Source organism: Eschrichtius robustus, chromosome 5 (assembly GCF_028021215.1).
Source record: "Eschrichtius robustus isolate mEscRob2 chromosome 5, mEscRob2.pri, whole genome shotgun sequence".
Lineage (NCBI taxonomy): Eukaryota > Metazoa > Chordata > Mammalia > Artiodactyla > Eschrichtiidae > Eschrichtius > Eschrichtius robustus.
This window is the reverse complement of record NC_090828.1, coordinates 123,613,672-123,634,191: the sequence shown is the minus strand read 5'-3', so window position 1 is coordinate 123,634,191 and position 20,520 is coordinate 123,613,672. Positions and strand designations below refer to the sequence as shown.

At 46.2% G+C, this 20,520-nt stretch overlaps 1 protein-coding gene across 5 annotated transcripts in view; it reads left to right on the top strand.

Moving 5' to 3' along the window:
- The window catches only part of MGAT5 (alpha-1,6-mannosylglycoprotein 6-beta-N-acetylglucosaminyltransferase), a 371,967-nt gene that overhangs the window by 345,311 nt on the left and 6,136 nt on the right, over positions 1-20,520 (top strand). For all 5 annotated transcript variants that reach the window (XM_068545240.1, XM_068545241.1, XM_068545239.1 and 2 more), the window contains 2 exons: positions 6,815-6,889; positions 19,819-19,976. In XM_068545240.1, coding sequence (XP_068401341.1) covers positions 6,815-6,889; positions 19,819-19,976 — 233 coding nt within the window. The remainder of the gene's footprint in view (positions 1-6,814; positions 6,890-19,818; positions 19,977-20,520) is intronic.

Genomic DNA, 20,520 nt, shown 5'->3' with positions numbered 1-20,520 from the left:
TTACAGTGTTGTGTTAGTTTCCAGTGTACAGCAAAGTGATTCTGTTTTACGTGTATATACATTCTTTTACATATTCTTTTTCCATTATGGTTTATTACAGGATATTGAATATAGTTCCCTGTACTATACAGTAGGACCTTGTTGTTTATCCATCCTATAGATAATAGCTTGCATCTGCTAATCCCAAACTCCCAATCCAACCCTCTCCTGCCCCCTCACCCCCTTGGCAACCACAAATCTGTCCTCTATATCTGTGAGTCTGTTCCTGTTTCGTAGATAAGTTCATTTGTGTCGTATTTTAGATTCCACAAATAAGTGATATCATATGTCTTTGACTTGCTTCACTTAGTATGATAATCTCTAGGTCCATCCATGTAGCTGCAAATGGTATTATTTCATTTTTTATGGCTGAGTAATATTCCATTGTGTGTGTGTGTGTGTGTGTGTACACACACACACACATACACACCACATTTTCTTTATCCATTCATCTGTTGATGGACTGTTGTTTCCATGTCTTGGCTAATGTAATACTATAACATTCTTACTTTTGTTAGTGATAGTCTGGATTTCCATTAGACCGTAAGCAACATGGGCAGGAACTATATCTGTCTCACTGCTGTGTTCTCAGGACCCAGCATAGCGATGTACCTAACGGATGATGGGAGGCATGGAGGGAGTGAGGAATAGATGTATGCAAATCAGCACACTAAGGCAGAGTATGTTCAGTGCCAAGACCAACATGCCAGAGATGGAGGAGTGTCTATCTTCTCTGCTTCTTTTTTTTTTTATTGAAGTATAGTTGATTTACAATGTTGTGTTAGTTTCTGGTGTACAACAAAAATGTATATATGTGTGTGTATATATATGAATATATATATTCTTTTTCATATTCTTTTCCATTATGGTTTAATTACAGGATATTGAATATAGTTCCCTGTGCTATACAGTAGGTCCTTGTTGTTTATCTGCTTTATACACGGTAGTTTGTGTCTGCTCATCCCAAAGTCTTAATTTATCCCTCCCCTCTCCTTTCCCCTCTGGTAACCGTAAGTTTGTCTTCTATTTCTGTCTTCTCTGCTCCTTATGAGGACATCTGGAGAATGCAGCATTGAGTTAAGTCTCAGAGCATGAGTAGGAATCTGCAAAGTTAAACTGAGAAGTGAGCCCAGAAAGACATGAGTTAGAGGAACAGTGAGAGTCAAGGGGAAGAGGCTAGAAAGGCGTATATCCCAGGAGGAGTTGCCAGTTGGCCCATGTAAAGGGCCGTCTTTCCCCTTTGGGGAGTAAAGTGGGGCCCTCCCAACTGCCAGCTTCAGCTTGCTGAGCACATCTCCTGGGGAACAAGAGTACGCCAGTGTGTTATCCGTGTCCCTTTAGAGCAGGTCTCGTTATTGAGCTTTGAGGTAGCTACTCAGAGCTTCCCATCAGCGGCGTGTACAGTCTCATCCCAGTCTCAAGTTTAGGGAAGAAGTCCCCCAGACCTCTGGTGGCCAAGCCAAGAGATGAAGTGCCGAGTGAGTGTGGTACTGCTGGCCACCTCAAGTACCTGCTGCACGTCTGCAGTTTCCCACCAGAGGATCCTTCTTGCAGAGATCGAAGGCTCTTCTTTCTTCAGTCTCAGAGTCCTCTAGGGTATTAGCTTCTAAAGCTACCATAACAAAGAACCACAAAGTGGTGGTTGAAACAACAGAAATTTATCCTCTCACAGTTCTGGAGGCTGCAATTAAAATTAAGATGTCAGCATCTGAAATTAAGATGTCGACAGGGCCACGCTCCCTCTGACGCCTCTCATGGAGGGTCCTTCCTCGCCTCTTCCACCTTCTGGTGGCCCCAGATATTCCTTGGGTTGCAGCTGCAACACTTTCATCTCTGTCTCTGCTGTCATATGGTGTTCTCCGTGTGTGTGTGTCTTTCTGTCTGTTTTCTCCACTTCTCATAGAGACATTAGTCATGTTGGATTAGGGCCCACCCTAAATCACTATGACCTCTTCTTATCTTGATTCCATCTGCAAAGACCTTATTTCCAAATAGGGTCCCATTCACAAGTACTGGGGGTTAGGACTTCAACATATCTTTTGGGGGGGGGACAGAGTTCAACCCACAACACTTAGTTAAGTGTGCATGCTTTTGAAGGGGAGTAATTTGAAAGCTAATGTACAGGCAGAAAATCTTGGATCATAGAGTCTAAAAGTTTTTAGATAATAGATCCCTTTTGTCAAACAAAAATCTCGTGGGAATGCCTGACACATAAAGCACTAAGTGGGTGCTGAGTTCTGTCCACTCCTACATGAGGCTCTGTTCACTTCATGGAACATCTGCCGCTCCCCTTTTTAAAACCCTGACCAACCCTTTCCCTAAAACCATTTAAAGCCACTTAAGGGGGAAAAAAAAGTAATTGTAATAGTAGGTCATATGTAGGGAGAAGCTCTTTTTATACCTCCAGAATCTCTTTCTATACATCTTTATGAGCCTTATCTCATTTAATCCTTCTGCAGATAAGAAAATTAAGGTTTAAAGAAATTAAGTAATTTACATAAAATCGCACAACTCGTAAGTAGTAGAACCTGGATTGAAACTAGTATTTTTGACTAGTTTATTAAGAAAAAATTTAAAAAGAAAAACAGCATTAAATGAAGTAAAGGGAAAGACGAGAGTGAGAGAGAAAGTAAGGAATGAGATTAATAAAAAGACTATTATCATTATAATCCTTATGCTTGTTATAAATGGGTCAGAAATTTGGTGCCAAGCTTTCTCATATTTAATTACAAGATTTTAAATACATGACACTCAAAAAAGCAAGAAAACGTGACCCATCATTAAGAGAGGACACCATCAATAAAACCAAACTCAGAGATGGCTCAGATGTAGGAATTACCATACAGCAAATTTTAAATGCTGAGATAAATGTATTAAAAGGTTTGTTGGGGACTTCCCTGGTGGTCCAGTGGCTAAGACTCCGTGCTCCCAATGCAGGGGACCTGGGTTCGATCCCTGGTCAGGGAACTAGATCCCACGTGCATGCCGCAATTAAGAGTTCACATGCCGCAACTAAGGAGCCTGCATGCAGCAATTAAGGAGCCTGCATGCCGCAATTAAGGAGCCCATGTGCTGCATCTAAGGAGCCCGTGAGCCACAACTTAGGAACCTGCCTGCCACAACTAAGACCCCATGCAGCCAAATTAATTAATTAATTAATTAATTTTTTTAAAAAAAAAGCTTTGATGAAAAAGGTGGACAACATATGTGAATAGATGGGGGATTTCAGCAGAGAGATGGGAACTTTTTTTTAAAAGCCAAATGAAAAAATGCTAGAACTGAGAAGTACAGTGTCAGAAATTAACTCTTTCAGTGGGCTTATCAGCAGACTATACACAGCAGAGGAAAATAATCAGTGAACTTTAAAGACTTATCAATAGGAATTATTGAAATTAGAGAAAAAAGAACAAGATAAAAAAGAGCATATGAGATCTCTGGAACAATATCAAGCAGCCTAACTTATATGTAATTAGAATCTCAGAGGAGAGACTGGCCAGAAGAAATATTTGTGAAAAAATAATGGCTAAGAATTTTCTAAAATTAATGAATAACATCAACCTACAAATCCTGGGAGCTCAGTGAAGGCCAAGCAGGATAAATATGGAGAAAAACGCACTTAGATACATCATAGCTGAACTGCCAAAAATGAAAGATGAGGAAAATAATCTTGAAAGCAGCCAGAGAAAATTTTATTACATTCAGGGGAATAACAGTATGAAAGACCACCAACACCCCATCAGAAATAATGGAGACCATAAAAGGGTCTGCAGGAGCCAGAGTGTGTAAGGCCTCTAAATAGGCCACAATAGGGATTCTGGATTTTATTCTGAGTATGATGGGTAGTTTTGAGCAGGGGAATGACATGACCTATTTTACATTTGAAATCATCAAGAGAAATTCCAGGAAATGTCTGACTTAAAGTTCTGTGCTTAGTAGATAGAGGAGATAAGACTCAACCCCTGGACTTCTGGTACTTTCTAAGACCATCTGTCATTGAATGATGCCAAGCCACCTGTCAGGTGGGACCGTGCAGAGGTTAACTGATATCAGAGAGCAGTTCCCTGTAGAAGTCGTACTCTGAGTTAGAACGCTGAGTAATACTAGACACAGGAGATCCCACAGGAAGGGAGGTGAAGAGGAGAAAATGGAGGTAAAGATGGGGGATAGGGAAAGTTTCCAAGGCCAGCAGGGACTGCATGCCTACAGGCATCCTTCCTATGGCCATATGAGTAACAGTCCTTTGTCCACCAGCAAGATGGCCAAGCACATTCCCCCCTGCTTCTCCGTAACTGACCCCACTTGGGATTCTCAGTGACTGGTGTGGTTTCAACATTCCCTTTCATTCATCCCCCAAAAGACCTTGACTTGTTCCTGAAGGACTGTTCTGCAGAAAACTGTCACGCACGCGCGCGCGCGCGCGCGCACACACACACACACACACACACACACACACACACAATCTGTGCAGCAGATCCGACATCAGAGGCTAGCCAGTGCTCAGTATTCCTAAAGCCGGGGCTCTGGGGAGCTTTCCCACACAGAGGGCCCTGCTTCTGTACACAGCAGGGTGGCTAGTGGAACTCACGGGCAGAGGTGGCTTAAGAACACAATTTCTTTTTTTTTTTTTTTTGCTTTTCCTTTATAGGAAAATTGGCTCCTTATCTTTTAAAACAGTGAACTGGCCACAAAGCAGTTAATGAGTCACATCCCCTTTGGTTAAACTGGGTTCGGTTGGTAGGAGGACACAGGAAGAGCCATTTTTCTGTGTTTATTGCATAAGCCCTTTGACTTAATGCACTTTCATTTCTAATGGATACCCTTTAGAATATGTTGTAGGAATGACCCTTGAGTATTCAGTATGCTTCCCACCATATAACTGGATCTGTCAGTCGCGTGACAGATGGCCCACCGACGTTTATTTACCTCACTCTAGAAATCCTACTTATCCCCTTATAAATGAGCCCAATATGGAAGTCCTCTATTGTACATTTTTTGTTGTTGTTCTTATTCCTTCATATCTTTCCCCACAAACATGGGAAGAGACATATCTCTAGACAGTTAGAGAAAGCTTCTGGAATCACTCACAAGGTGATTAAATAAATATTCTTTAAAAGAAAAAGTCTACCTTTGGTGTAAAGGACTGTGTTTGGGTTAGAGAAGGCACAGCAAGTGCAAAAGCTTGAGATGAGAAGACGCAAGCTTGGAAGACGTTAAGTCAGTTAAAGCATTTTGAGCTCTTCTGAGATAAACTATCTAGGAACAAAAGGACCTCAGCTCATGCAGAATAGTCCTACCCTGATATTACAGTACTTATGGCTCAGCCTCTTTTGGCTCTCTCTGGATGGATGTGGGCAGGGATGGCTGAGGTACAGCCTGTGTGATGTGTCATCTAATTGTGCATTCGAAGACATGCTATGAAATTACTAATCATGGTTGAAGAAGATTTCAAATGTGATGTGTGAATCAACACACACAGAAAACGGGAGAAGCTGCCTTGAGGACAGCTACTTGGCTGCCCCCAGAAGGGTGTCTTCTCTGTCAATTGTCCCATTTTCAGCAGGCCTCAACTCACAGATGTTTTGTCCAGGTCTCCACCCTGTAGATTTGAGATAGGCTGAGTGTAGACTTAAGAGGGAGGTGGTGAATGTGCTGATAAGTGCTACTGGGCTTTCTGAAGCTGTAACAAACTGGATTGCTGGCCATTTTCTCCCAAGTGAAATTTCCATTTCAGATTAATAATGCCAGCCGGCTGCTCCTGAAGACGCAGGCCTCATAGTGTCGGCACAGGCACTGCAGAGCTCCAACCCGCATTTCTTCCCCTTCCATCAGGTGTCACAGTATTGATCAGATTGCCTCCCCTACCCCAGTGAAGCACCTTCTCTGTTGCTTGCTACCCTCAAGTAAAGCCTAGGCTCCTTAGAGTAGAAATCACAAGTCTTTTGTGGAAATCCAGTGAACCTCTTCCTAGCCTGTCTCACCAGCTTCCATGATCCTAGTTCTGTCCTCCTGCTGTCCTTCTTTCATGTCTAATCTCCCACTAATGCTCCCCACTGGAACGTCTTCCGCATCTTGGCCCTCCTCAGTCTTGGCTTGCTGGAGTCATAGCTGACCTTAAAAGCCCAGCATGAGCAGAAGTTGGCTTTGACCTTCTAGCTTCCTGGGACCCTCTAGCTGAACTCTCTGGGACACTTCATCACTCTGTTTTTGCACCATGAGTTCTTTGGGAACGTGCTCACCTACTAATGCAAAACAACGCTTTTGTCACTGTCATGGGTCCTGAAACCACTTATCATGTGCCTTTCTAAGGTCAGGGAGCATGCATTCATTCACCAGATGTTTGCTGGTTCCAACGTGTGCCACCCCACTCAGCACCGGGATGCAGGTGACCCAGCAGCCATGGACCCTGCCCCATGGAGCTTACCTTCTAACCTTTTGTTGAGTGCCTACTGTATGTTAGACACTGAACTAAGCCCCTTTTTCCCCCCCGTAATCTTTACCACATGTTCCAAGAAATGGGTTTTTCTTATCACCATTTTACACATGAAGGATCTGGGGCTCAGAGATGGTAGGTAATTTGCTCAGGGTCCCACAGCTGATAAGGAACATAATGAGGTTGTGAAGCCAGGTGTGCTGACTTCCAAGTTCATAGTCTTAGCCCCTCCCAAGGATCCCTGCAGGTGTTGGCACCTGAGTGTGAGTGACTCAGTGGAGGACTGGGTAAGTGTTGCATGTCCTGTGTCTTCCTCTTTCATGATACCATGTTCTGTTTCTGCAGATTGAGCCGTACATGCCATATGAATTCACATGCGAGGGGATGCTACAGAGAATCAACGCTTTCATCGAAAAACAGGTAAGGCTCTTCAGAAGTCCGTCTGTCCTTGCTGTGTCCTACTTCCTGCTACCCCAGAGGACTCTCATGAACAGTTAAGAGTTTACCATGTTTCTGTGCTTATTTTCCTGATTTGGAGGACTCTACAAGCTACAGAATGGCTTCTTGAAATTCTAAATTATGAACTGTCAGGTCACCCCAGGGAGTCAGTCTGTCCTTAGGGTAAAAATGTTCTTTATGATGGTGGAAGGTCAAATGGAAACTTAAGGGAGAGACTGGATGGTAGAGATGAAAACGTCCTTCACCGTCAGACCTGTGCCCTGCCTGGGTTCTAGGGGCCTTACAAAGACTTGGGTGGGGAGGGAACAGAGAGATGGCTCCGTATCTGTTTGGTAATTCCAAATATGTTCGGACTCTTCAGTGGTTTTCAAACGTTTTTAAAAATAGGACCCATTTTCAAATGACACTTCACGTGAAATCCAAGTATATGAAACAGATAAAAGCAGAAGTTCACTTCCAAAGCAGAGGAGGGTTCCAAGGGTCCCACCCCCCCGAACAGAGTTGGGAAACTATGTCTTGTGCTCGTAGAAGTAAAGGTCAAAAGTGTCGTTGCTGTCATTTTAAAACATTTTCATTCCGTAGGCTTCAAAAGCAACACAGAGCCAGAAATAGGCAGACTAAGCACCCCCCTGGGTAGGGGAGTATGAACTCCTTGACCAGATGCCAGAAATAAGGGGCTCCTCTTAAAAGACAAAGCAGAGCGTCTCGGGGCAGTCATGAGATCTTGACACAATAGGGGGTGAGGACTCTGAAGGCTGAAAGTAGAAATGGCATGTTGAAAGTGGAAGTAGGTGCAGACTGTAGGCCAAGGCAGGTTTCAAAGGAAAGATTTGAGGCCACAGACCGTGGTGAGCCGCAGACAGCCCTGAGTGCAGCCGCTGGACGGGCCGAGCCAGAGTCAGGGGCTTCAGGGTGCCGGGTCTGATGTTCTGAATTTTTGTTAGTGGCAAGAAGTGGGTGCAGTGCAGCCAGCCGCCTGGGTTCCAGCCCCTCCGCCAAGACTTTCTGGTTGTATGACTTGGATGTGTTAAGTTTCCTCCCCTGCAAACTGAGGATAATAATAGAACCTCATGGGGCTGATGTGAGGATTAAATGAGCTAGTAGATATGAAGTGCTTAGAACAGGGCTAACACGTACTGCTCAGTAAAGGCACACTAGTGATGTTACTATATTATACATTATTATATTCTTGTGTATTATTATATAACATAATATATTCTACAGTATTAGACTTTACCACAAGAGCTGAGCATTTGAATCACTATCTCAGTCACTCTTCACATGACACCCAACTTAAGAATGACAGTATCATCATCCTAACTTGAGCAGCCCTTTACGTACAGACTTTATGCCAACACGTCCCAATGCATTATCCCATTTACCCTCACAGTAATCCTGGGAGGTGACAGTCATCACCCCGTTCTCTGGATAACGGGAACAGAGAGTCTTAGTCGCAGGGCTTAGTCATGGAATCAGGGTTTGACGCTGGTTTGGTCTGAGCCCAGGCCTGCGCCACCAGCGTTGCTGTGGCCCCGGGTGATGGCACTTATCCCAGAGCTATACTTCCCATCTTCTTTGATCTCAAGGAGCTGCTGGCCCTTTCTGAAGGTGCAGACAGGGCAGCTGTGGCATCTGACAGTGAGATTTAACACATCACTGTGTAGTTAGCTTTAACTGCCCTCCGAGGAGGCCAGGATCCTACTAGGATCCCTGCAGCTGCTTACGGAACCCACTTCCGCCTTTCCTGTCTCCACTTCCTCTCAGGGAAAATGGTTGCTTACCACCAGGTGTAAAAAGACTTCTTAAATTTTATATTAGAGTATAGTTGATTTAGAATGTTGTGTACAACCTAAATCAATCAGGTGTACAGCAGAATGATTTCGTTTTACATGTACATATGTCCATTCTTTTTCAGATTCTTTTCCCATGTAGGTTATTATAGAATATTGAGTAGAGTTCCCTGTGCTATACAGTAGGTCCTTGTTGATTATCTATTTTATATATAGTAGTGTGTGTATATTAATCCCAAACTCCTAATTTATCCCTTCTCCGACCGTTCCCCTTTAGTAACCGTAAGTTTGTTTCCTATGTCTGTGAATCTGTTTCTGTTTTGTAAATAAGTTCATTTGTATCATTTTTTTAGATTCCACATATAAGCGATATCATATGATACTTGAAAAGACTCTTTATCACATTTATTTGAAGACTGTCTTTCTTTCTTCCCTAAGATTCTTGAATCCCAGCCAGTCCTTAGAAGTTCTCATGTGGCCTGTTCTCTGTGAATCTATTACTAGGTTTCCTTTCAAACAGGAAGATCCCGTTCCCTAAATAGACCTTGTCAAATGCTCCGTGATTTGGGGCCACACCCAGCTTGTTCCCCTTGACATCCAAGTGCCTAGCCCTCTGCCTGGCACAGAGTAGGTGCACAAAAGCCGAAGACATGAATAAATGAATGAGAAGGGGAGTGAGAGTGTGTGCTTTTTTTCCCTATGTGCCAAGAACCCAGAGGCTCATCTTGGCCCTTATGGAGAGCATGCTAGTAAAATTGTCTTCTGGAAAACATGCTCGTAAAACTGCCCTTTCACATTACCTCCTTGGTAGAGATTTTTTCCTGCAGAGCTCTGCGGTTCACAGAAATCCAGGGATTTCTTTTTTGCCTGCTGTTGTTTATTCATTCATCCGCTCTGAAAATATTTGTCAGCTGGAGGGGGCTGTAGACAGCGCTGGGAGTTGGGCAAGAAGAGGTGTCAAGGGATGAGGCCCTATATCCTCGGGTAGCTTCAAGGTCAAGTTCACAGGCGATGCCGCTGCCGTTGGTTACACCTGTCATAGTGACTACCCAGGTGCTTTGGGATCACGTAACTCAGATGCAGGGTGGGGATGGGGGAGGGGAGCGAGCGTCTGTCCGGAAGCACTTTGCGGGAGCTGAGTCCTAAAGGCAAAGTCGTGGTACAGACAGGTCGTGATGCAAAGGCCTGGGGGTGAAAAAGAGAAATGGTGGCGAATTATTGGAAGTTTGGCTGTGACTGAAGAGAGAGACGATGTGAGAGAAGAGGTTGGAGGAGGAGACACATCATGAAAAGGTGCTGTGGCTCAGCTGAAGAATTCAGAATTTGTTTCTGGGACAAGAGGCTAAAGAAAGGTTTTAACCCAGGAATAGGGCAGTGATGCTCTCAGATTGGTGTTTTAGAAAAGTCATTCTAGGAATCTTGTGTTTGGGGCATTTCTCACTCAACATTCTCTCAGTGCTGCTAAATGAGCAATAAAAGGGCCTATTTTGAGTTTATCCCAGGCCTCTGGGGAGGGTTTTCTCAGAGCCATAATGTTCCCCCAAAGCAGAGGGAAATTAGGAAGCCAAGACCCCACTGGTTCACAGATTGGGTCTTCTGCCTCTAACGATTAGCCCCAGGCTCTAGTGTTTTAGAGCTTGGGGTGTTCGTTATTTTTGCAGCCAAAAGAATATCTTCAAAGAGCAATGAGGGGAGAGAGCGGTGTTCCTGGTATGAACAGGAAAGCCTCAAGCTCCGAAGGGGTGGTGGGAGCATACGCTTCTCATCTCTTAAACTGTAGGAGCACCGCAGCCCTAATTAGGCTGATCTCTGCCTTCAGAGTCCTCCATGCGATCTGCTAGGGGAATAAGGAAACTTTTATCCCAGAACCCTTTCAAGGTTGTCCATCAAGCTCACCCCAGGCAACAGGAGCCAGAGGAAGCCAATTGACAGCAGTTGAGAAAGCCCCAGGTTTCAACATATACTCTGTACAGAGTGGTTGACAGCAGGTTGACCTACCCTACCAGCCCAGACAGCACCAATGGGAACAAATCCTGGCTTTAGGAAAACCAGTTGCATCTTCCCTTAATGCCCCCTCTCCCTTTACTGTGCTAAAAATGTTGATTTGGATTGCACATTCTTTTCTTTTTTTTTAATAAATTTATTTATTTATTTATTTATTTATGGCTGCACTGGGTCTTCATTGCTGTGCACGGGCTTTCTCTAGTTGCGGTGAGAGGGGGCTACTCTTCGTTGTGTGTGGACTTCTCATTGCAGTGGCTTCTCTTGTTGTGGAGCACGGGCTCTAGGCGCACAGGCTTCAGTAGTTGTGGCGCACAGGCTTAGTTACTCTGCGGCATGTGGGATCTTCCCGGACCAGGGCTCGAATCCATGTCCCCTGCGTTGGCAGGTGGATTCTTAACCACTGCGCCACCAGGGAAGCCTTGCACGCTGTTTTATATCAGCTCTCCAAAAGAGGCACTCTCTCCAGCAGCGGGAGTGTGTGCCAAGAAGAAAGATCCTTGTAATCTAAGATCAAGAGCACTATTCTTCCCTAACCTGAGTGTGTCCAGGCCTGTCACGGTTCTCCTTGTGCATTTCTTGGGAAAGACTCAGGTCTTTGCCTCAGGCTAGAGAGTAGAGCAAGTTCTTGGCGATGTTGAGATTGCTTTCTGAAAACCATGCACGTGCTCTTCAGCCCTATTTTCTACTTTCTGTAACGACCCTGCAAATACTCTACAAGATGACTGTGCTCATATTATCTTGCAAGGAGCTGTGTCATTTATGTGAAAAGCACTCTGGAGATACGGAGGGGAGAAAAGAGTTAGCTCCAAGAGCCGCAGTGGAATCAGCTTCAGCGCCTGGGAAATCCAGCTCATCGGGGCCCATCCTGAACTCCATGGGGCATGTTCAAGCCTGGCAGTGAAGCTGGTTGGCAGGGTAGGGGGGATGGTGGAGGTGCCAGCTTGCAGGGGAAGAGGAAAAGGCATAGAAACAGGGAGAAAGTTGGCAGTCACTTAGGAATGTTTCCTCTTTTGAAAACGCAGTGGTTGCTGTTTGCCCAGCCATTGCTGAACCCAGAGGGGCTGGGTAGGTAATGATTTCATTGCTGGGCCCTGCAGTTTGACAGCCAGTTTCACATCCTGGCTCCGCCCCCCCGTCTCGGTGACCTCCGTCAAGTTTCTAATCTCTCTGTGCTGTTTCCTCTTCTGTGCAATGGGGATAATACTACCTACCCCATAGGGCTGGTGGAGGAATCAGTAGATGAATACATGTTTAAGACAAAGAACAGTGCTTGGCACAGAGTAGGTCCTCTGAAAGCCTTAACTACTTGCTGCTGCAGGAGCCCAGAAACCAATTGAGGTGTAGTTTTTTAAACAGCTTCATTGAGGTGTAATTTACAGACCCTAAAATTCACTCCATGTAAGGGTACAATTCAATGATTTTTTTTTTTTAGTAAATTGATAGACTTGAGCAATTACCACCACAATCTAGTTTTATAACATTTCCGTCACCCTGAAAAGCTCTTTTGTGCCTATATGCAGTCAGTCTTGGCTTGCTCCCCCAGCCCCAGGAAAACACTGATCTGTGTTCTGTCTCTGTAGATTTTCCCTTCCTGGAGATTTCTCAGCTTAATGTTTGTGAGGTTCATGCACGTTGTAGCATGTGTCAGTACTTCATTCTTTTTTCACTGCTGAATAGTATTCCATTGTATGGATAGACCACAGTTTGTTGATCCATTCTCCAGTTGGGTCATTTCCTCCTTTTAGCTGTCGTGAAAAGTGGAGTGTTATCTTGAACATTCGCATGCGTGTGGACGTTTCTTTTTGGTTCTCCCGATAGACTCCCAGTCGTAGAAGAATTTGAAATGTGGGAGGTTGATGTCTAACTCTTTCCAGAGTGAGCTGGTTGGCTCGTTGATCTGCAGTGTAAAGATCATCGTAGAGATTAGTCACCACAACTCAGCTTCACAGCCACCCTCTCTGTTGCCCTTGTGGAAATGTAAATTCCCGCCCACTGCTGGGAATCAGCCCCAGGGGCCACCCGTGGACAGAGTTCACTCCTTTTGAGGCCAGCACAGGCTGAGAATGGCGGGTACCAGCAGGCAACTGAAACGTGTTTAATCCAGTCAGTCACAATGTATTGAACACTTTTTCTGTGCTTGGCCCTGGATTTCCCAGCTATAAGATAGCTGGCTGAACTTGGCCCAAACCCCAATGTCATGGCCTTGAACCTACACAACCACCCCCTTTTCTTTTTTTTTTTTTTTTTTTTTTTTGCAAATTCCTGACCTTACTTCCTTTAGATCCTGCCCCCAGACCTGTATCTGAACCTGTCTTCTTGGTTCCAGACAATGTGCGTTTCTGCAGAAATCTACTTGCACCTGATATGTCATGGACGTAGTAACTCAAAGGTTTGGGCAGACCTCCACTCTGGGTGCGGGGGGTTTGTGGAAAAGATCCCGTCACGTACCACCGAGAGGGAGGGACAAGCCAGCCCGCCCACCTGGTGCTTCTCTCCTAGGGAGCAGCCTGCCTCTTCCCCCTACCCAGTCTTCTCCAGCTCTTTTGGTATTTGATAAATAACGTTTTCTCCATGCTGCTACTTAGCCTTTGTTATAAAGGCAGCATCCTTACTTCTTTTTCACAGTACATTGTGTTCATTGGTTCCGAACATTACTTTTTCTCATAAATTTGTTGATTAATAAACCTTTCTTCTTATAGTTACTCTAGGAAAATTTCATAGTCAAGCAAATTTAGGGAAATTTGGTGACTGGTTGGAATAATTATTAGAGAGGAATGCAGATGTTCTGTGTTGTAAGTGGGCTTGTTAACCAGATTGGAAATTACTATTTATGTCTCTTCTGGTTGTATAAAGCTTCTGGGTTAGAATATTATCCTTTTCTACTTCTACTATCAAAGCCCCATGATGCCAGAACCATTCAGTGCAGTGAAACAGTTCTTTATTGAGCACCAGTTATCTGCAAAGCACCATGTTTATGATAAGCCACTAACTCGTATTTAGCCTACAAAACCCAGCCCAGAAGTCCCTATTTCCTGGAAGCCTTCTCTGATTGCTACCCCTACCCTCCTTCCCTTCCCCAGAGTTAATTCTCTCTCTCCTCTCAGTAGCCTTTACATCCTGTTTGGACATCTGTTTTGTACTGTTCTGTAATTTTTTAAATGCCAGCCTCTCTTACTAGATGGAGTCTTTGAACCCAGAGACTCTGTATCATCCACGTTCTTATTTCCAGCACCCAGCATAGGCTTTAATGATCATTTGTCAAGTTTTGAATGGATGCATGAGAAAACCTTCAAAGGCAGCCTATGACATGAGCATTTCATGGAGGTTTATTGGACAAAGATGTGGGTCTGGCCTGAGGCCATTCCCTCTCTCCCCACTGTGGCGTGGCTTCCCGTCTCTCTGCTTCTGCTTCTGCTTCTGCTTCTGCTTCTTCTCCTGCCCTCTGTTCTCAGCTCAGTCACTCCTCTGCCCAGAACTCTCCAGTAGCTTCTATCTCACTCCAAGGAAAAGCGCCAAGGCTTTGCATGGGCCCCCAAAGCTCTGGGTACTCTGACCCCCGGGACCTCCCAGACCCCATCTCCTCCCATCTCCGGCCCCAGCATGCACACACTGCTCAAGCTGCATGCAACTCCCTGCTCCTCCTGGAGCCTGCTAGAAGGTTCGTCATCAGAGCCTCCGATCTTGGTTTGCCTCTGCCTATTATGTCCTTCCCACATACTTGCATGGCTCACGCCTTTACTTCCTCGGGTCTTTTCTCGAATGTCACCTTCTCAATGATGACTTATCTGAATACCCTCTTCCCCAACAGTCCCGATTCCTTTTCCTCACTTCATTCTTATTTAGAGCAATTATCACCTTTAATATATTACATATAATTGATTTATGTTGTTTCTCTGTCTCCCTCACTGAAAATAAGCTCTATAAAGGCAGGTGTTTTGTTTTTGGTTCCTTTTTTTTTTTTTTTTTTTTTTTCACCAAGTCACCCCCAAGGCCTAGAAGAGCCAACCCATGGTGTTATAGTTATCAGGCATTTTTCTGAGCACTTTACACATTATAATTAATTTAATCCCCTCGACAGCTCTATGAGGTGGCAGTTGATGTATTCTTCCTTTCACCGTTGAGGAAACTGAGGCAAAGAACAATTCTGGAGCTAGCCAGGAGCACTCAGCTGCTAGATGGAGAGGCTGAGATTCAAACCATAGCAGTTCAAGCTCCAAACCCTTATGCTTTTCTGCGTCTTAGCAAGTATTTTATTGAATGGACAAATGAATGAGTGAGCGAGCAAACAAGGAGACAAGGCATGTCTGCATTGCCCTGATAGCCGGTGCTGAGGTTGAGTGAAACAGAGGACCTCCAGCTTTCTGCGAGCACCCAGTGGGGCTGGCACCTGGGGGTGAGAAGAGGCTTATGACGGGCTGCTGTGTCAGTTGTGCCCTTCAAGCAGCTGGGCAAAGGGATGGCCCTTGTGGGCGATTGTCATATATAATCCAGGCAACTCAACTTTTCCCTCTGGACCCTGGCAGCAAATAATGGTCTACCTTGGAATATTATCTTTAACATCTGTAGGTGCCTTCTTAAGAGTCGCCTCTTTTTTTTTTTTATCTCACAGGAGTTACATAGGGAGAAGTGATAGTTTCTCCATTTTAGATGTGAAAGTGGACAGAGAGCTTGAGGGGCATCTATGAAGTCTCCTAGCTGGGGGCCAGAATCATAACTCAGATCCCCACCCCCTCCTGCCTTACCTGGTGTCATACCGACTAAGGACACCTTCAGGCCTCCATCTGTTCAATTTTATCACCTTCAGGCTTTCCAGATGGTTCACCAAGCCTTAAGAAGGGTCTGCTGCTCTTTTCTCCATTTCTTTTCTTTTTTTTAAATTTATTTTATTGAAGTTTCGTTGATTTACATTGTTGTGTTAGTTTCTGGTGTACAGCAAAGTGATTCAGTTATACATACATATAATAGTCTGCATCTGCTAATCCCAAGCTCCCAATCCATCCTTCTTCCGCCCACCTCCCCCTTGGCGACCACCAGTCTACTCTATGTCTGTGAGTCTGTTTCTGTTTCATAGATAAGTTCATTTGTGTCATATTTTAGATTCCACATATAAGTGATATCATATGGTATTTGACTTTGTCTGACTTACTTCACTTAGTATGATAACCTCTAGGTCCGTCCATATTGTTGCAAATGGCATTATTGCATTCTTTTTCGTGGCTGAGTAGTATTCCTATATCTGTATCCATATCTACCTATCTATCTACCACCACAATTTCTTTCTCCATTCATCTGTCGATGGACACTTAGGTTGCTTCCATGTCTTGGCTATTGTTAATAGTGCCGCTGTGAACATTGGGGTGCATATATATTTTTGAATTAGAGTTTTCTCCAGATTATATACCCAGGAATGGGATTGCTGGGTCGTATGGCAACTCTAGTTTTTTGAGTAACCTCCATACTGTTTTTCATAGTGGCTGCACCAGTATACATTCTCACCAACATATTTTCACTACTTCTGATCCTACTGGCCCCTGAAACAGAGTACTGAGAGGATGCCAGACCAGCCCCCGGTGAGCCACAAGCAAGAGTGACCGGGGCCTAAGAGTTCACGTGTAATTGAGCTGAGCTCACCTGATGAAGGGAACCTCAGAGAGGGCGCCTGCAACAGTTTATTGAAATGAGCAGGTGGGGCAGATCTGCCCCGCAGTGTAGCTTTGAGGCACTTGCCCTCCTGCAGACCTCGCAGAGCCATCCTGCCCTGCTCAGGATGCGGCGCAGGGCTCCATCTACCCAGGGCTGCCCCTGCTTCTACAGATGCCAGTGCGGCAGCGCCTCCAAACCCCGATGCAGGGCGCAGGCAGCGCCTCTGCAGAGGGACAAGAGGAGGGCGATGAGCGTTAGGGGAGCCCCTGCTGTCTGCCAGCCTTCAGCTCAGCTCCGTCACCCACAGTCTGTGAGCATTGCTCTCTACAGACAAGCCACGGAGGCAGGACCGGACCGAGCGGCATACCCAGAGCCCCGCCCTGGTGAGGCCAAGCCTCACATCCGGGTCTCAGACTTGAAGTGCCTTCCTTGGCCGCATCACCTCCTATTCTAACGTGGCAGAATCTTCCTCCTCCTTCTGGTTTTACCCCTCGGACTACTTCACATGACCACACAAGGCTCACGATAAATAAGAAGCCAAGTTTCGTAAGAGTCTGCCAAACTCAACAGGTGTAGAGATGCTACCCTCGGTGCTAACTGCCTGTAGATGTCATGTAAGGAGAGACATTCTGCAGTGTTCTCACCAGGCTATAAAAGCCAGAGCTGGAGCCTTCAGCCATCATGGCTGTGCAATGATCTAGACTTCCCCCACACAGTCACACAGTAGCCTTTGTGTCCATTGGATCTTGACTCTCTTTGTTATAATACTTAAAGACTGTAGAGGTTTTCAGATTTCTCCTAAGGGATTATAGGCAAAGTTGCTTGCAGTAGCCAGCCAGGAAAACTAACAAAAAAAACAAACAAGAAAAAAACACTTAACCTTTTCCAAATATCCGCGCACCCGCTCAGCTTTGATCAGCAATAACTACGTTGATCATTGTGTGTTTTCCTACCAATTTGATGGACAGAGTACCAAAGGCCAGCCAGTAAGTTTCCATACGCTGCCAGGTTAGAGAGCAGTGGCCGCCAGTGAACACTCAGGGTTCCCACTCAGGGTGCCCCGGGTCTGCAGTCATGCTGTCACCCTTAGTAACGGTGTCTAGACCCAAGTTATTTCGCTGCCCGCGCCTTAGCAAGTCCGTGGCTTATGCTCAAGATCATCATGAATCTGAGGAGTCAGAGGACGCCTTCCTGCCCAGGGAGTGGCCTGCCTGTGGTCACGCCCAGGGCTGTGAGATAGGGAAGACTGCTTACTCTGTCACTTGCAAAAGAGTAAACTGGATCCTATTATCTTTAAATAATCCAGTGCGTTTCTATCATCTCTGAATTATTAGACCCTTCTGGAATCTTTTGTTTTCAGCTGATACGAATCCAGGCTCTAGGTTTCCCGACTACGTGCAGTGAAGGATTTGTTAGTTAACCTTTGAGCCTAACCACTCAGGTTCAAGCACGTGCACCCCTGCATCACAGGATCGAGTGAGGTGGGGAACGATGGCGGGTTCTCCTTACTGGTGGGGTCTCAAGCACCGATTTGAGGAGACTGGAGTAGAAGCCTACCTGCCGTTTACCTTCCTTAACGTGTAACAGCGTCACCTCCTTCAGGAAGGAGGTGGAGAGAGGCAGAAGCCATAGGAAATCATCAGTATCATTGTCTGCATTTTTCTAAGGAGGAAGCTGAGGTTTAAAAGAGAAAAATGCGAGCAGCCCAGAAGGGCCCCCCCAGATGCAGCTCTGGTCTGCATTCTGGGGCTGCACCCACCTCACTGCTCAGGGACCCAGCAGGGCCCGGCCCTCCTGCAATTCTCCACGTGACCGACGGGGGGCATGGAACCTTCCCCTGCCAGCACCGGTTCTGAAAGCCTGATGTGATTAATCAGCCCCTCATCCATGCAGAGGAGAGAAAGTAGGCAGGAGGAAAAAGAGAATATTCCAGAAGGACATACATTTAAAAGTAAATTTCCTGACCATTCCTGACCCTGTTACCCGTTTCCCCTCCTCAGTGGCACCAGAGATATTCTTGCAGGAACACAGGCGTGATTGTTTAGTTTATACGTATCAACACAAATGGAAACACACTATACACCAGCCTTCAACCTGTTTCTTTTCTTTCTCAGTATGTCCTTGGGATGTTTCCATGTCAGCACATTGGAACCTGTTGCATTTTTTGGTATTCTTTGTATCTAATCAGTTACCTGTTCAAATACAGCGTTTAGGTTGTTTCAAGTCTTCTGCTTCTCTTCTAACAATACTGCTGGGATTCCTGTGTCCTGCGTAGGTTTCTTTGCCCAATGTGTCCCATACGTCTGGGGTGAATTCCTACAAGTGGAATTCAGAGCCCAGGATCCGAACCCTAACCACTGGGTGCCCCTGAGGGCTAGCCCCCCCCCCCCCCAAAAAGTGACACAAACATGGCTCTTCAGGGCTCCTGCCCTGACGTCATCTTCTGCAGGTTGGGCGGCCCGGGGATTCAGAAGAATTTTACTAGGGTTCCATCAACATCGTGCAAGCTCTGGTTGCCAGTGGTGCATGAGTTTCCACCCTCAGGACCTATTCAGGGTCGCTCCGAGCACAGCTGAGATGAAAGCTGGGGTCCCAGGGCAGAGAGAGTTCCCACTCCTCACTTGCCCTTTCCCTGGTCCCACTTCGTCTTTCTCCTCAACACGCAGCTTCATAACTAGGCTGCCCGTTCACCATGCTGCACAGGTTACTTCCTGGTCCTCCCCGCCCGTGACTTCCTTGGATGTGTTAATTTCCTGCGCACCCTCTAGATCCTAGGAATGACCACCCAGCCCCATCCTGAGCATGCCACCACCTTCCATGCCTCAGCGCGCCCCTCCTTGCAGGGGGTACCAGCTTACTTTACCTCCTATCACACATCCTCAGGCTGTTTCTCTAGCCGTTGAATTTGTGTGTTACAATTGTTTTCAATCAACAAGCACTGAGCCTCTGTCAAGACCACGACCCCGCGATAGGTTCTATCCCAGATGCCTGCAAACTCCTTGCTGTGCTCCTTTGCTTCCCACAGTTGAAACCGGCACTCACACAACAGTGTCATATTAGGTAACCGCCAAATTAGGTAGACACTGAAAATGTCTTTGGAATTAGGGCGGAGGGAATAGAACAGCTGGTGAAGGTGGATCTGGAGATGGGCTTCCAAGCGTGGAGGCTTTAGCTCGATTGCATCATTGTAGGTGGTGTTACGAATGAATAGCCCCCGTTACTGGCAGGCACAGTGCTGTGCACAGAAAGCTGGTAGGTAGAGGTGAAGACCGAGGCCAAGACCATGTTCTAGCTGAGCCGGGTTCCAACCCAAGTCTGTCTGGTCTTGCCTCCTGCCCCTCACTGCTCTCCCATGACCAGGTGCCCGCCCCCCTTGTTGGGACTCGTTGGCAGACTGGGGACCCCCCACTTGCATCCCTGGTCCCTTGGCTGATGGTTTCTTTGTCATTCTAGGACTTCTGCCATGGGCAAGTGATGTGGCCGCCCCTGAGTGCCCTGCAGGTAAAGCTTGCTGAGCCCGGGCAGTCCTGCAAGCAGGTGTGTCAGGAGAAACAGCTTATCTGCGAGCCTTCCTTCTTCCAGCATCTCAACAAGGACAAGGACTTGCTGAAGTAAGTGCTGGAGCCCGGGAGAGGCGGCTCAGCCTCCAGCTCGCCTCTGGGTTAGAGCTGGGTTGAGAGGGATAAGGTTTTCCTTTCTAGGCTCATGGGCTGTTGGAATAAGATGTGGAAAAGGTTATAGCATGACCCCACTGCCCCCCTCCACCCAGAGAAAGTTGGCCCAGTGCTTTTATTGTTAAGTAGATGAGGTCACCTGGCCTGCTGATATATTTAGAATTCGAATAGGGGTGTTTTGTTTGCATAAATAACGGGAAGTCGGGGCTTGGAGATGGCGGGAGGTGTTCAGTTTGCTAATTGGTACCCAAGGAGCCGAGATGGGCACAGAACCACAAGCACGGACAGACCCGCCCCTGAGGTCCCCTGGCTGTAGCCAGGTCCCCAGAGGCAGGGAGTCTGGAAGGAATGAAAAATATGGGCAGGGAGCTAGCACAGAACTGCCCGCAGCAAATTTCCCTGCCTCCTTCCCCTCCTGCAGCCCCATCTCCTTTTGCACTCTATTCCAGCCCCTTTGAGGGCATGAGCAGGCCTGGCTTTG